Source organism: Dermacentor andersoni, chromosome 9 (assembly GCF_023375885.2).
Source record: "Dermacentor andersoni chromosome 9, qqDerAnde1_hic_scaffold, whole genome shotgun sequence".
Taxonomy (NCBI): Eukaryota; Metazoa; Arthropoda; class Arachnida; order Ixodida; family Ixodidae; genus Dermacentor; species Dermacentor andersoni.
Window position 1 is genome coordinate 101,218,891 of NC_092822.1, and position 15,029 is coordinate 101,233,919.

General features: G+C 44.9%; 1 protein-coding gene across 2 annotated transcripts in view; it reads left to right on the forward strand.

The window, feature by feature from the left end:
- LOC129384154 (uncharacterized) overlaps nt 1-15,029 on the forward strand; it is an 80,093-nt gene that overhangs the window by 8,237 nt on the left and 56,827 nt on the right. Inside the window, exon 2 of one of the 2 annotated variants that reach the window (XM_072284382.1) lies at nt 7,575-7,604. The exons of the other annotated variant lie outside the window; for it this stretch is intronic. Within the exon in view, the coding sequence (XP_072140483.1) occupies nt 7,575-7,604 (30 nt within the window). The remainder of the gene's footprint in view (nt 1-7,574; nt 7,605-15,029) is intronic. 2 annotated transcript variants of the gene reach the window in all.

Genomic DNA, 15,029 nt, shown 5'->3' on the forward strand with positions numbered 1-15,029 from the left:
GTTAATCAAGTCACCTTGACGCTTGCTGGCACAGGCGCGATTTCTACACCTTGTTTCTTAAAAACACGAGCTAGGGCTTCTGTCTGGATGCTTAAGTGTCCGCGCCCTGCCTGTCAATCCGCTGATCATTCCTCATTACCTTGGTTGTCCTCCAAATAAAATGCTTGAGGTACCTATCCCTCGTTAGGTCCTCTTCAATGATCTGAAGTTGCTCTTGCAGGCTGCTCGCATCAGAGCAGGTGCGGGGTCCCATTCAACTAACGAACGAACCACTGAGCGTTTGTGGGGTGTCCGATGAACGGACTGGAAACTGATGCATCTACCGGAGTGGGTTGGCTTCCGGTACACTCTGTATGTGAGGCCAATGGGAGCATGCTTTACCAGGGCATCCAAGAATGAGGCAACCGTTTTTCTCTTCTTCCAAAGTAAACTTGATGGAAGGCTTGACGTCTTTAGGCAGTGGAGAATACGTTGCACATTCTTGACTATGGCGCAGAAGAATTCGTCGACGTATCCCAAGAACACCTTGGGTCTAGGCTGAAATGACTCCAAGGCCTTCGCTTCCATCGTCAGATCTGCAGTCGTGACTGAAATGGATGACCTCATTGCGGTACCGAAAACGTGACTGCGTATTACGCCATTGCACAAGAAGTACGTCTTGGGCAAACAAAATTGTGACAAGGCGCACAGCTCATCGACGTCCAACCGCGTGCAATCCTGCAGTGTTGGGTCATTGTGAAGTCTTGAAGTTTTGAGGGCAAGAGCAACCGAAACGCTTGTGAAAAGGGAGCACACGTCGAATGACACGAGTACTTCATCTTCATCCACAGTGATACCTTTCACCTTGTTGATGAAGTAACTTGTGTTGCGGAGGTGAGTTTCCGTCTTGCCTGCCAGGGGAGCCAAGATGCCGTGAAGATACCTTGAGTAGCGGAGCAGAGCGATATTGTGAACTCAACTATGGGCCTGAGAGGCGTCCTACTCTTGTGGATTTTGGTAAGCCGTAGATGGTTGAAGCAGAACCATTTGTCCAGAGCAGTTGGTAGTACAGCCTCTTTACTGACGAAATAAGTCCCAAGAAAATATCTGATAGCAGCTTTTGCAAGCCTGTTTGAACTTTCGGGGCAGGATCCCTGTCCATCTTGGCAAATGCCCTGCTGTCTTTAAGTATCATCTCAATTTTCGACTGGTACGACGGACGGTGGAGCACGACTGTGGCGTTGCCTTTGTCGGCAGGCAAAGCGGCGATATTCCTATTTTGATGTGAGGACTTGACTGCATTTCGTTCGTCTTCCGACAGAACTTGCTGAGAACCAGATTTACCAATCCTCGAGAGTATTCCTATTGTTCTCGTGCGGACTTCGTCTTCCACATCTTTTTCAAGCAAGCAAATCGCGCCTTCGGCAGCACACGTAGCCTTTGGGGTGTCAGGTTGCTTTTTCCCCTTGAAGTTAAGACCACAGCTTGAGAACTTTGTTTTCCACAACGGTTAACTTATAGGAAGACATGTTCCTAACCACGAAATTAGGTACTGTGCGTTTCAGGCCTTTTTCTAAGAAGGCGTTCAGTTTCCAGTCTTGTGATGCCTCCTGCTTTCCATTCTTCGTCGTGTTGATGATGCCACCAACTGCCACACAGTGACAAATGCCTTCGCAGAGCATGCCGAGAAAACTGGTCACGACATAAACTGGGACAACGCACGTATGGTGGCCACAGGGAAGAACTTCACAATGAGGCGTAATCTCGAATCACTAATAATTCAAACTACCAATAACACAATCAAAAGCAATCTAGCACTCTTAACCTGATGTACTCCAGAAGTTTGCGTCATGTGTGGAACGCTATTTAAGAACCTTGTGCTTAGCCAGCATTCCATTGTGAACAAGGGCTTCGTAGAGATCCCGAAACGTCATTTTATTTTTTTACTTTGGTCAGTGACCTGCTTCTTTTTTAACAGTACGGCGTACCTGTAGAAGTATGCGTGGAAGAACGAACTCCAGTTTTCGAGCTATGAATTTGCCAGGTTTCGCCAGGTTTGCCAAAACATGCGGCTTCAACCATGTAACTTCCAGCCCTCGTTATCCGCAGTCGAACGGCTTGACTGAAAAAGGTGTGCAAATCGTAAAGCGCATCCTGAAAAGGACTCAAGAGGTGAAGAAGGACTTCTGGTTGGGTCTGCTAGCCTATCGCTCAACACCACTGCAAGATGGGATTCTCCGGGTGAGCTTCGGCAAAGAAGGTGACTTCGTTATAACCTTCCTGACTTCAGCGGTGTGTCCCGGATAGCTAAGAGGAAGCACCAGCAATCAAGGCTGGAAAACCTTTGGAAATATTGCACAGAGGCACGAAAGTGAGGCTTCAGACTGCTGCGGGCTGGTGTCAAAAGTGGAAGCTGGTCGGTGAAGTTGCCCCACATTCTCATTTGGTACAAACTCACGATCCTCGTGTACTGCGGCGAAACCGCCGACATCTGCTTAGCACAAGCCAGCAGTACAGCGGCGAACGTGATGACTGCGAGGAGAGTCCATCCGGTGGAAACTCCCATGCACCGGCGCCTACAACACCAGCTGAGCCAACAACTTAAACCTCTGAAGCGTCATCTCTAGAAACAGCTATAGGATCAACGTTACCAAGTCCTTCGCCTGACATTCCACTGACGCCAGGTGCGAGAAGGTCGGCTCGTACCGTCCGGCCTCCACGGGAACTTCATTATGATGAACACTTTAATCAAATGCCATAAGCTTTGACAAATGTGTATATTTGTCTAACTGTCTCTTTTATTTGTTCTCCGAGGGAGGTTGTATCGGACACGTGTAATGATTGTATCAGCGCTGATGCGCAGTATGTACAGCGCGCTAGCTCGTGACTTTGTAAGCCATGCTCTCAATAAACATGCGTACATTTCCTGCGCTGGCTATGTTGCCGTAAGCGTCCTCTCCCTTGCATTTTACACACAGTACACGGGTGTTCTTGCATTCCGCCCCCGGGATTTGATCCCGCGAATTTGCGCTTAGCAGCACAACACCAAAGCTACTACGTCATGACGGCGGATGCGTATGTACAGTCGACTGGAAAAGTTTAAGGACCAGAGGTGCCGCTAAAGGTTTTATTGCAATATCAATTATATGGACACTCCAGGTGCATTTCTTCCGTCGCCGCCGCCGTGCTGTTCCGTATAAAGTCCAAGAGCAATTGCATCGTCACCGCGCGCATTATGCTGTATGTGCGAGTGAAAGCGTCGAGGTTGAACGGACGATGGCGGCTGAATCTCGTGGGCGCTAAAGCCCCTTGATAATTTGAAAGTAGCGACACTCTCCTCCTCACGGCGCTTTCCTCCTCGATTCTCCTCGCCCGCCGGCTGCGCACGGCGCGCTTTTCCTCCTGGGCACCCGCGGACGGGCCGCAGGATTCTATGGAGGCGTGTTATTTTGGGCCAGTTGCGCGCCCCAGTGGGGTTGAAAATTTTGAGAAATGCTAATAACAGCATCGATAATGCTGCAGGCAACGTTTACGAGGAGGTTGGTTTTTGCTTAAAGCCGTATGAACGAGCTATACCGATGTAAAGGGTGCTTTGAGGCGAGTTCTGTACTCCAGACAATTTTTCTGCCACATGATCAGATGCTTTACTTCGCGCGTCTGATCTAGTATTGCTTGTGACACATCCCTTTGTGTGTGGCTTATTAAGCGAAAGCCTTAGACCTCTGTTTCAAGGTCCCGTTGTGAGCTACAGAAAATATCACGTGACCGAAGGAAGGCGGGAAGCGAACCAAAGCATGTGCAACCGCGTATTAGAGATGATTAATGATTAGCAAAGTAATGATTGATTAGTGATTGGATTAAGATGAATTCAGGTGTATTAAGGTGGATTAAAGTCGATGAAGCTGCATTAGGGTGAATGAAGGTGAATTAAGGTTAATAAAGGAAGACTGGGTTGGACTAAGGTCGATGAAGGTGCGTTGAGGTGCATTAAGGACTATTCTAGTGGATTAGGGTGGATTAAAGTGCATGAAGAAGGATAAGGGTCGATTAACGAGGATTAAGGTACATTAAGGAGGTGAATTAAACTGAATGAAGGAGGATTAGGGTGGAATAAGGAGATTAGGGTGGACTAAGGTGGATGAATGCGGATTCGGGTGGATTAAGATGAATTAAGGACGGTTATAGCCGGTTAGGGTAGATTAAAGTGAATGAGGAAGCATTAGGGTTGATTAAGGAGGATTAAAGTGCATTAAGGAGGCTTAGAGTAGATTAAGGTCGATGAAGCTGGATTAGGGTGCATTAAGGAGGTCTTTCGTGGATTAAAGCGAATGAAGAAGGATTAAGGTCGATGAATGTGGATTCGGTGGATTAATGTGCATTAGGAGGATTATGGTAGACTAATCGGTCTTAACACTCAATGAACCCTAATTCACCTTAGTCCACCCTAATCCACCTAAGTCCTCCTTCATCCACCTTAATCCTTATTCATGCACCTTAATACAACTGAATCCTGGTTAATAGTCTCAATCTACATTAATATACTCTAATCCACCTCTATCAAACCTAATCGCACTCCATGGTCCCTAATCCACCTTAATCTACACTAATCCATCTTAATCGGTCTTAATCCTCCTACATCAACCATAATCCACCTTAATCCAGATTAATCGACCTTAATCTTCCTTTATCAACCTTAATACCCCTAATCCTTGTTCGTGCACCCTAATCCGTCTTAATACCCTGTCATCAACCTTTCACTTTAATCCACCATAATCTGCCTTAATCCTCCTCCACCCACCTTAATCTTTATTCATGCATCTTAATACTTCTTAATGCACTCTAATCCACCTTAATCTTCTTTAATACACTCTAATCAACCTTAATCCTCCCTAATCGACCTTACGTCAATCACTAATGATTCATTAATTAACTTGGGTAATGATTCCCTTATACAGGGGTAGACATGCTTTGGGTCACCTCCGGCCTTCCTTGGCTCACGTGATACTTCCAGTTTACAACGCGACCTTGAAACATAGAGATCTAAGGGCTTTCGCCTTAAAACTTAAAAAAAAACTCAATGTTGACTAGCTAACGCTCATCACCTGCAATACCACGGGTATACTTGCTACTAATTTTTTCAGGGCGCAAAGCAGAATCTATTATGCTGCACTTCCGACTGAATAACAACAGTTAGCGACGTGCGAAGTGATGGAGCCGCCCCAGAATATTAAGCATACTGAGGACAACCGCAACAAAAACGTTGGTGAGCAGGCTGGAAGAATGAAAAAAAAAGTGCAGCATTACGGGATGCTTTGCTACGAGCTATAAGACGCCTCACCTCGCAAACAACGCTGTTTTTTGTCGGCACAAAGTTCTTTCGGCCAACGTCATGCAGCCACTGCTTCCTGCGCAAGCCGTCACGCTTTTGCTGTGGTATCATAAAAACGGCATAACCATGTTCAGGCTTCTTGCTGCAGTTATATGCGCAACAGCCCGGCATAGCGCTAGCACATAGAGCAGGAAACACAGCGTACAACGTTCGCTACGCCCAGCTAAAGCGCCGAGCCAGCCGTGCTCAGGAGGAAAATGGCGCGAACGAAAAAGAAAAACAGAAGCAAAACTCAAGATCCGCGCGTTTCCAAGGGCAACGACAGGGAGACCAATCGTCGTGCAGAAAAACGGGGGCAAAACTGGTTGCCGCGGGGGGAAAGCGCAAGGGGCGAGGAGGAGGCGAGGAGGTCGCGCGGCGGCGGCAGAGTTCAAAGAGTGTCGCTACTTTCAAATCATCAAGGGACTTTAGTGGGTGCAGGGGAGGAAGCAGGGGACGAATAGCGCTGCCTTCCGTCGCGCTCAAGGCACCGGGAAAGGGAGGGGAGAGGGGACGTTCTCTCCAGCGGCTGCTGCATATGGCGCGGCCTTGCGGTCCCTATATTGAAAGCAACCTGCGACGAAACGGAGTGCGCGGCGAGTGACAATAGCTTAGTTTGCGCTGTTTTCGCCTCTTAGTTCGCGATGAAGCGACAGGCAGCACGAAGGCAAACTAGCTCGCTGCTTCTGCCGCGCTCGCTCACTCCAGCGTTCTTGTTTGTGCTTGTGCATGTTTGCTTCCAACGTTCTTGCTTGTGCGTTCTTGCATGTTTGCATGTACACACGTAACACCACGCTTGTTAATTTAGTTCGCAAGCGAATGTTCCCAACTTTATATGACCGATAAAACTGATATCCTTATTTCGTGTAGCTGTCTACTAATTTGCTGTCGCAATCGATGCTTCGCCTTTCGGGTGAAGCTGCCACTTGTTTTTTTTTCTTCGCAGCCTAGGCATAAAGGCTGAAATCACGTGGTACAGCCTACATGCGCCTCTTCGATCAGCGGCATGTATAAATACAATTTCACGTTGCACGGATGTGCTAGAAGAAATGTTTGTTCTGCTGGTGCTGTGGTCTCTACTTTTGCATTCGACTTTACATACGTACGTACGTACATGAATGCATACATACAAACATGCATGCATACACACACACACACCATAAAGTGGGTCAAGTTCTTTAAGCACGCTATTTGCATTCAAAACACGCCAGCATCAATCTTTGCTGTAGTTCGTGCACTGTCGCTGGTGAGGCGCGGTGAGCGTGAGTCGTGCTGTAGCGCCGATTGAATCGCGGGTTTTAACGCGACAGCGTTAAGGAGCTTGTGTCGCAGAAAAGCCGGTGTCGTCGGCGTCGGCGGCGTTGGCCGTGAGCGAAAAATCCCGGAAGGCAATTCATAAATAAGAAAACAACTTGCAATGTGGGCTGGGTGGGAATCGAACCAGGCTCTCCGGAGCGTGAGACGGAGACGCTACCACTCAGCCACGAGTTCGACAGTTCAAAGCGGGACAAAAGCGCCTCTAGTGAATGCAGTGTTGCCTTAGGAACATGCAGTAGAAAGTTATAAAAATTATGGGGTTTTACGTGCCAAAACCACTTTCTGATTATGAGGCACGCCATAGTGGAGGACTACGGAAATTTCGACCACCTGGGGATCTTTAACGTGCGCCTAAATCTAAGTACACTGGTGTTTTCGCATTTCGCCTCCATCGAAATGCGGCCGCCGTGGCCGGGATTCGATCCCACGACCTCGTGCTCAGCAGCCCAACACCATAGCCACTGAGCAATCACGGCGGGTTGTAGAAAGTTATACTGCGGTGTATATCGGTTATTATGAGCATGTAAATTACAGAAGTCGCAGTTACACGCGTAGCGAAGTACGTTTCCGCTACATTTCTTGTGCGCTGCGCACACGCAGAGCCATCTTGCGGCAAACATAGAGAACCCCCTCCTCGTAATCACGGCCGGTCTCGACGCGCGCGTCGAGACCGGCCGTGTCGTAATGTACGGCGCTGCCCCGACACGTGGCGCGCCACTCGCCCCATGATCGCGTCCGCCTTTATGGCGCGTCGCGGCCCGGCTGTCCGTGCCGATCACGAGGTTTGGCTCGCGTAGATGGTTTTGAGTGGGCGGTGCGAACGGGGTGCGATAACGCTATCGCGTCCCACTCTTGAAGGCGAAGCTTAAACGCCCTCCAATTTGTGTTTACTTTCTGTCCATTCTTCTAGATCAGCATCAGTCACACAGGAATTTGGGTCGTAAGTTTCTGGTATTTTCCTTAAGTTTACCATATTGTAGTCATAAATGACTAGATAAATTAGCAGCGTTTGTTTTCTATTTAGAGGTGCCATGTAGCTATTTGAGCTTGTCGCTGATTTCTCTTTTCTGTAAGTGTTAGGCCTTGGTTCTCATGACTTATAGTAAAATTACGACAGCACACTGGCGAAGAAGCTCTCTGTTGCTACGTTTTTGAGTTGCAACGTCTTTAAAGCGAAATGTATGTTTTACAGTTAAGTCGATAACCCGCCTATAGAAGCAGTCAAAAACGTTATATGTTAGTTGTCACGGTTTTCTCAGAAGTTATATCACTCACAAAGTTCATTTTTAATGAAATGTGTGAAGTAACGAGTGTAATAAGCAACTTTTGAAATGTGCCTATTAATTAGGGTTTCAATGAAAATTGCTAAACTCTCATTTTCGTCCCGTTTAGGGGCGTTATAAGGAAAGCTTAAAATATTATCCAGCTCTCCTGGGAGTGTCAAAAACGGCATAGATTGCATAGTTAAAAGAGAGAGGGGCCACTCTAAGTGTGTGACGTGCACCGAAAGTTTGAAGTGCGTAAATATAGATAGAGTCGACGTACATCGCACTCGAAATAATTCGATCATTGCAAGTTGATCATATTTCTCTACTTTGTCTCTTTCTGTATTTTTCACGATCTTTATTAACTAATTTCGCATCTTATTTGTATCGTATTCCATGCTCAATTACGTCTTTCACGTCTTATCTAGCATCGAGGCTTGATTGACACTTTCTTTGCCACATGCCACGTAGGCGATCCCGGAGACAGTGCAGTCCATTGCGCAATGTGGCTAATTTTCGACTATAGTGGCGCTAGTTATGCCTGTACCGATAATTTTATCTACGCTGCAACTAATTCTCAGTTCTGGCTTTTTGAGACCTGCGCTTTGATACCTTTTGCGACTTGGTGAGACGCTCTGGAGGCGCGAAAGGGTCTTTTCTTCTGGAAGTGGTTACAAGATAACTAGACCCCAGATACACCAAACCGAAGTGAAGTCAGCAAAGCAGACGCTGTCTGCAAAAAGAAAGAACATTTGGCATTGCACTGTGTTACATTGAATCGCTTACACTCTCAACATTGTCAACTGACACCCTTTCCTGTCATGCTTTTCACATTGTTTCGCGTCTATTACACCACAACTATAAACCAAGTAGTGCAGCCACAAGTAGTGATTTTTGGTCTGGCTGCCTAATTAAATTCGTTGTGCTAAATGTTCAATTTGCTAATGCGGAATCACTTCACTGAAGGCATGACATTGAGTTTGACGGGATGTCCGACTCGTTGCATTTCGCTACCAGAGACAAAGGAATTGTTTTCATGCGAGAGCATTAAAGGCTGACCTCACACACGTTCTAGGTCTCCGTCTGACGGAAAATATGGGCTGATCCCGGAGGCAGTGCAGTCAACACAGTGTCTCAAAGCGCCAGCTCCTTGCGAAAGAAGAGCGCGAGAAACAGGCATGCGCCAGAGGTTTCAAAGAGCGACGTTGGCGCGATCGTGGTCTAATAGTTAAAGCATTGGGCTGCTGCGCTGGCAGACAGAAGTTCGACCCACCATCGTTCACGCATTTCTTTATAGGGAAACGTCACCCACTAATGGAGACACGTGACCGCGTCATGCGTGCACAAAATTGCACAAAAAGTAGGTCGTATCGAAACGTCACCACGATAAATGAGACTGTACAAGGACGTACACGTGCGCAGCTGCCAGAAAATCGTAATTTGCTTAGAGTTAGCGCTGCGAAGTTCGGACTTAGGTTCTTTTTTTCCTTCTCGTAATAGTTCTTGCAGCCAGTGACGAACTTGTTCGTGTACTATGAAGCAGTCAGTCACGTTTTTTTTTCATAACAAGCACGACATTATTGATTGTGGACTAAAGCCATGCTCTGTAATTGTGAGTTCGGAGAAGAAAATGTACAATGCGTCATCCTACTGCCTTGCCTTTACTTGATGGAATCTTCGGCGCCTTGAAGTAGAGTTATGTAACGTTGACACACGTATGGTTGGTGCACCATTATTTCGAACTAAAGGGTGCTGTAGAGGCATGGAGAAGATGGGGAGCTGTGAAATAACTCTACAGGAATTCATACTTTTAGTTATGTGTCTGCGACGGTAGTTCAAGCTCACTTCAGCGAAAAGATAAATGTTTCGACATATGTTCAGTCGTCTAATTAACAAACTAATGATAAATAGCATGCTAATAGCAAACCGGGTGGTCAGCCTGAAGTGCGATATGAACAAGACTGACCATACATTCATGTTTCCACGCATAATCGTTGTTCAATAAAGTGAAACCTTAATGACCTTGACTTACCTGTAAAAGCTGGAATGTTCGTCTACATTTAACACCAATTCTTCTGATCAAGTAGCTTGCTGCGTTTTTCTCGTGATGTGACGAAAAATATAGAATTTCTGGCAAGCCCCCAAACGCGGTTTTAATAGGCGCCTTAAAAGCCACCACTTTACTTTAGTAACAGCACGTAAACGCTTCTTTTTTTAAAAAAATTGCCCGTCCCAGAAAGCGTCTATCTGCCTTTTTAGTTAGATTAACTTAGGAGGTAGATATTACTTGTACAATAAAAAAAAACGCAATGACCTGGGGCGCTAATTTAAAAGATTCATTGTCTAACTTTCTATTTGTTCACCCTTGTGCATTTGTTTCAGCTGCAAAACTAGACTGATGGCGTAATTGATATCCAGTAGTAGTCAAGTCACGTTCGATTAACAACAGTAATAAGACTATCACAACGTTTGAGGTACCTGCCCTTAAAATATTATACAAAATGCACTGGCGTTTCGGTTAACAGTCTTCCAACATCCTGCATCAAGCAGTTCGAAATGTACCTACGTACGCTGAACGCTAATAGATATTTTAAGAGACTGGTGCCGGATATCTTGAAAGCGGCGCTATTTCTAGAATTTATGCTAAGCAGACATGACTTCACTGCTGGTCGGATTTGATTGCGCTGCATGAACTCGTGTCCTAAAATCATTAAATGTAATTGTTAACTCATTTTATTTAAACGCCCAGAATACGGATATTTCTTTATTTCTGCAAGCAATGTCTACCTCTCCAGGTAATCCACCTTAACGCACCGAATTGCGAGATATACCCCAAGTGATTTCCCAAAGAAATTGTTAGAATTGCAAAAGAAGCACATTATAAACAATATATATGGTCATATGAAGAACACATCAGAGCACTACCATCACGACAGTTCTTTTTTATACGAAAATAGGAAATAAAGCTTGACTAAATTGCCAGCGACTGGGCGATCTTGTTTCAGATGCCGCCTATATCCCTACGCAGCAGCACGAAGGTTAGTGGCAGTAACGGTGGACGCTTCTTTCCGAGTCTAATTTTTTTTTTTTTTTTTTGCCGGTCACTGCTTCATTTTTAACATTTCGTCAAATTCACGTCTCAGGCTACCCGGGCTACGAGTACGAGTATCGAGGTAGGCATTTTCTCTTCAACAAATTGCAACTTGGCAGATAAACGTAACTTGCACCTGCCAGGTGGCGTCGCGACCGTTTGTGTTCTGTCATTTAAAGAAAAAGTAGTGCTGATACGTAATCAGCACCGGAAGTACAAAAGGGTGGCGAATGAACTAGTGGAATGAAAATTTTAGCAACAAGGAAACGTTGCGGTGTGTCACATTCACAAGAGATAATTTCAAGCTTGTAAATGCCCCTCACGCAATGCGCTATCTAGGGCCCCCTGTCAAATACTCTAAATAAACAAAAGACGGATGTTTTACGTATGCATTTGGCTTAAAGAGGCTGCCTTTATTCGTTGTTTCACATAACCAGGCGCACACGCTAAAATGTAATCTCGAATATCTTTAATTCGCATTCTTTCGTGCGAGACCACCACGTTAATAAAAGGGGTACACAAATGGACAGGCTTTTGAAACCACTCTATTCACTTGGAGCCGCATAGTTGAAGTTCGACAGGTAAGCATACTTTAGTGACGGTCACATAGTGCGAAATACCCGCCGTGGTGGCTTAGCAGACTTGTTTTTGAGAGCTGAACACTAGACGACGCGTTTAATTTTCAGTAATGGGAATCAAACACGCCATCAGAAGAAAATTAGAAGGAAATGTCCCGAATAACACGGCAGCAGGACCCGATGAAATCCCAATACAGCTAATCAGACCACTGGGTCCAAAGAAGAAGGCACTGCTGACTAGTGTGATAGAGCAATTGATTAAAACGAAGAAAATTCTAGTTTAATGGCAAGAAAGCAAGCTGAACCTAATCTACAAAGGCAAAGGTGGCAAAGGATAAGACTAGCTCGTACAAGCCAGCTACAGTAACGTCGGTGATATATAGAATGCAAGCCACCCAATTGTAAGTGTCGAAGTGGGTGCAGAAAAGTTATGTACTGGGGAGCTACAGAATACGTTCAAACTAGGCAGACGCTTAGAGGATATGTACGTACTAGCTCAGTGCACAGAAATTTCAATAGCTCAGAATAGACCTTCATAGATAGTATTTCTAAGTAAGCCTGCGATAACGTACACAGGGAATTGTTGAAGGCATCGATGACGATTTCGTGGACTTGCTGAAGGAGATGCATAGGGAGGTGTATAAATGCGCCGCTATTTGAGGCTCGAGCTAGTTGCCTAAATGCAAAAACATACCGGAACAAAAAGTCGCAACGACATGAGGCATGTGTCTCCAGCAGCAAAATATCGCAGAACACTCAGCACATACTAATGTAATGCAAAGCTATTCAGCCAGCCAGACCCGTAGGTAACGTAAGTGTTCCAGAAGCGCTTGGAGTTAAAGTGGATGGAAGCATGGAGTATTCGTGAAAAACAAAGACAAAAAAAAAAACAGGGATGAAATTGATACGACCGGATCTGTTACAGGCATAGGTATAGCGATACGAGGTAGATAGAGAAGTCTTGAGGAAAAGAAAAAAATTAGGATGAGTATAAAATACGAGAATAAAATACGTGTAGAGCATACCTGATTAGCTCAAGCGAACTAGATGACTATTCGTCACCGCCAGGTTTCAAATCGTATGCCAATAAATGATGATCGTCATCATCATCAAGGTGGCCCCCATATTGTTGGGGGCTAAATGCGAAACGGCTCGTGTGCTTATATTCGGGAGCATGTCAAAAGAATACCAGGGGGTAAAAATTAAAACCGGAGCCCTCCACTGCGGCGTCGCTCATAACCTACGCAGTTTCGGGAAGTTGATCACCGTAATTTATTTAGTACAAAATCTTCATAGCGTGCACAACAGTTCTTTGCTAAATTGTGTTCTTGTGTGCATGCACTGCTACTCAGGATAAACACTCCAAATAATGTTAACGTCTTTTAGACTATCTTGTACCCAAAAAATTATCGTATATATTTAGTGCATTTTATTTTTCTAACGCTTCGCGCTCGCTACTTTGCTGTGAAAAACGCCATGCCACGCTGATGCATGCATGCCACTTGTGACGTGAAGGTACCCTGAGCGCAGCAGTAAAAAAAAATGAAAACGAAGAGAAATATGACGGTAAGGTAGCCGATCAAATGAGCTTTCGTCAAACCCTAGACCTCTACAACTGTGAATAGTAATGAAGACTGACAGAGAGCACTGCAGAATTTATTAGTCGTTAACACGCGCTTATTCATTCATTATTTGGCAAACGCGCTGCTACGTTGAGAGCCCAGTGGCTTCACAGTAACCGCGAATTCTTTTTTTTCGATATTATTATTATTTGAGAACAGAAAACGCCTGTACATCCCATGATGATATGAAGTCACTCTCGTTTACTCGTAGTTGTTGGCACGCAAACGCCTCGCCCGAGTAACAAAGGTGAGTCGATTCTCTTCTGCGCTGTTTGCTGCCACTGTTTCTTAAACTTATTTCTTGCTGGATGTCAGATAAAATCCGTCAGCGGAATCGTTTGCTAATGTGTCTATGTAAAGACGTATCAATGTACAGAGCGTTTTTTTAGCTGCGCTAAACTTTAAGAATTGCCTGTGGCAGATGGCACAAAATTCTAACAATTGATCTAAATTACTCGACGAGGTGGCCCTCAGTTATGCTAGCAATTGAAATTCTTGATTGAATAATTACCGTAACCAGGCTAATTAAAGTATTAATTATTCATTTTACGACACGTATTGCAATCTACGAATTGTAGCTACTGAATATGCAAGGCATATCCGCTTGGAACGAATTCTGAGGATTGCACCGGTTTTGAGATATGCGCCTTAAAGCTTACGGTAGAAATGCAGTTTCACTCATTTTTTTTTTAAGGAGGCGCTGTTTTATGCATTGAAACACAAAGAAACTGGAACGCCAATGCCTTTCGTCGGACACTCTGAAAATGAATGTCTCGAAACTGGTGTAGTCCTGAGAAATTGTTTCAAATAGATATGCCTTGCATACTCACTGGCTACAATTCATGGATTGAAGTATGTGCCGTAAGGTAATTAATTGCAAAGGTTAGCTGGCGCAATTAATTAATTATTCGATTTCTCGTAGAATAGCCGCCTCATCGAGTAATTTAGATCAAGGGTTAGAGGTGGCTGTGTGCCGCAGGCAGTCTTTAAAACATTGGTGCAGATAAAAGACGCAATAGTATAGACGTATTGTTCTTAGGTTTCATCAAGGCTTTTGATACGGTACCTCACGATAAAATAATCATAAAGCTCAGGTCACTTGGCGTTCTAGAAATTTTGGTGCGTTGGATTGCAGCTTACCTGTCTGACCACGTAAAGTTCGTGTATGTGGACGGGCATTACTCGGACTGCCTTCCAATCACATCTGGGGTACCTCAAGGAAGTGTGCTGGGACCTTTACTGTTTCTTCTCTATACCAACGACATTCTTGATGTAAACTGTCCTGGAGTCCAAATTTGACTGTTCGCCGACGATTGTGCATTGTACTAAGAAGTTCATTCCACAAATGACCAAGACGATATAAATGTTAGTGTCAGTAACGTAGCCAATTAAATGGTGCTATGAACGTGCTATCAAACTTCACGCAGGGAAACGTGTGTCCATTCCGATCACTAAAAAGAAGACAGCCCTTTTTGCATGCACCTATAAACTCGGTACCCTACGACTTCAACAAGTTACTAACCGCAAATATTTAGGAGTGACACTGACTGACAAGTTGTCTTGGAACTTTCACATATTTAACATCTGTTCATCTTCCTTCCTAAAACTGTGTTTCTTAAGGCATAATTTCAACAGAGCCCACACTAATGTTAAACTGCGCGGATACTACTCACTAATTAGATCTAAACTAGAATATGCATGTATCGTTTGGGAACCTTAAAGTAAACATTAACAAATCATAAAGAATAAAGAAAATGCTATAAGCTTTATATTCAGCAAATTTTCTGAATCCGACTCTCCCAGTGAAAT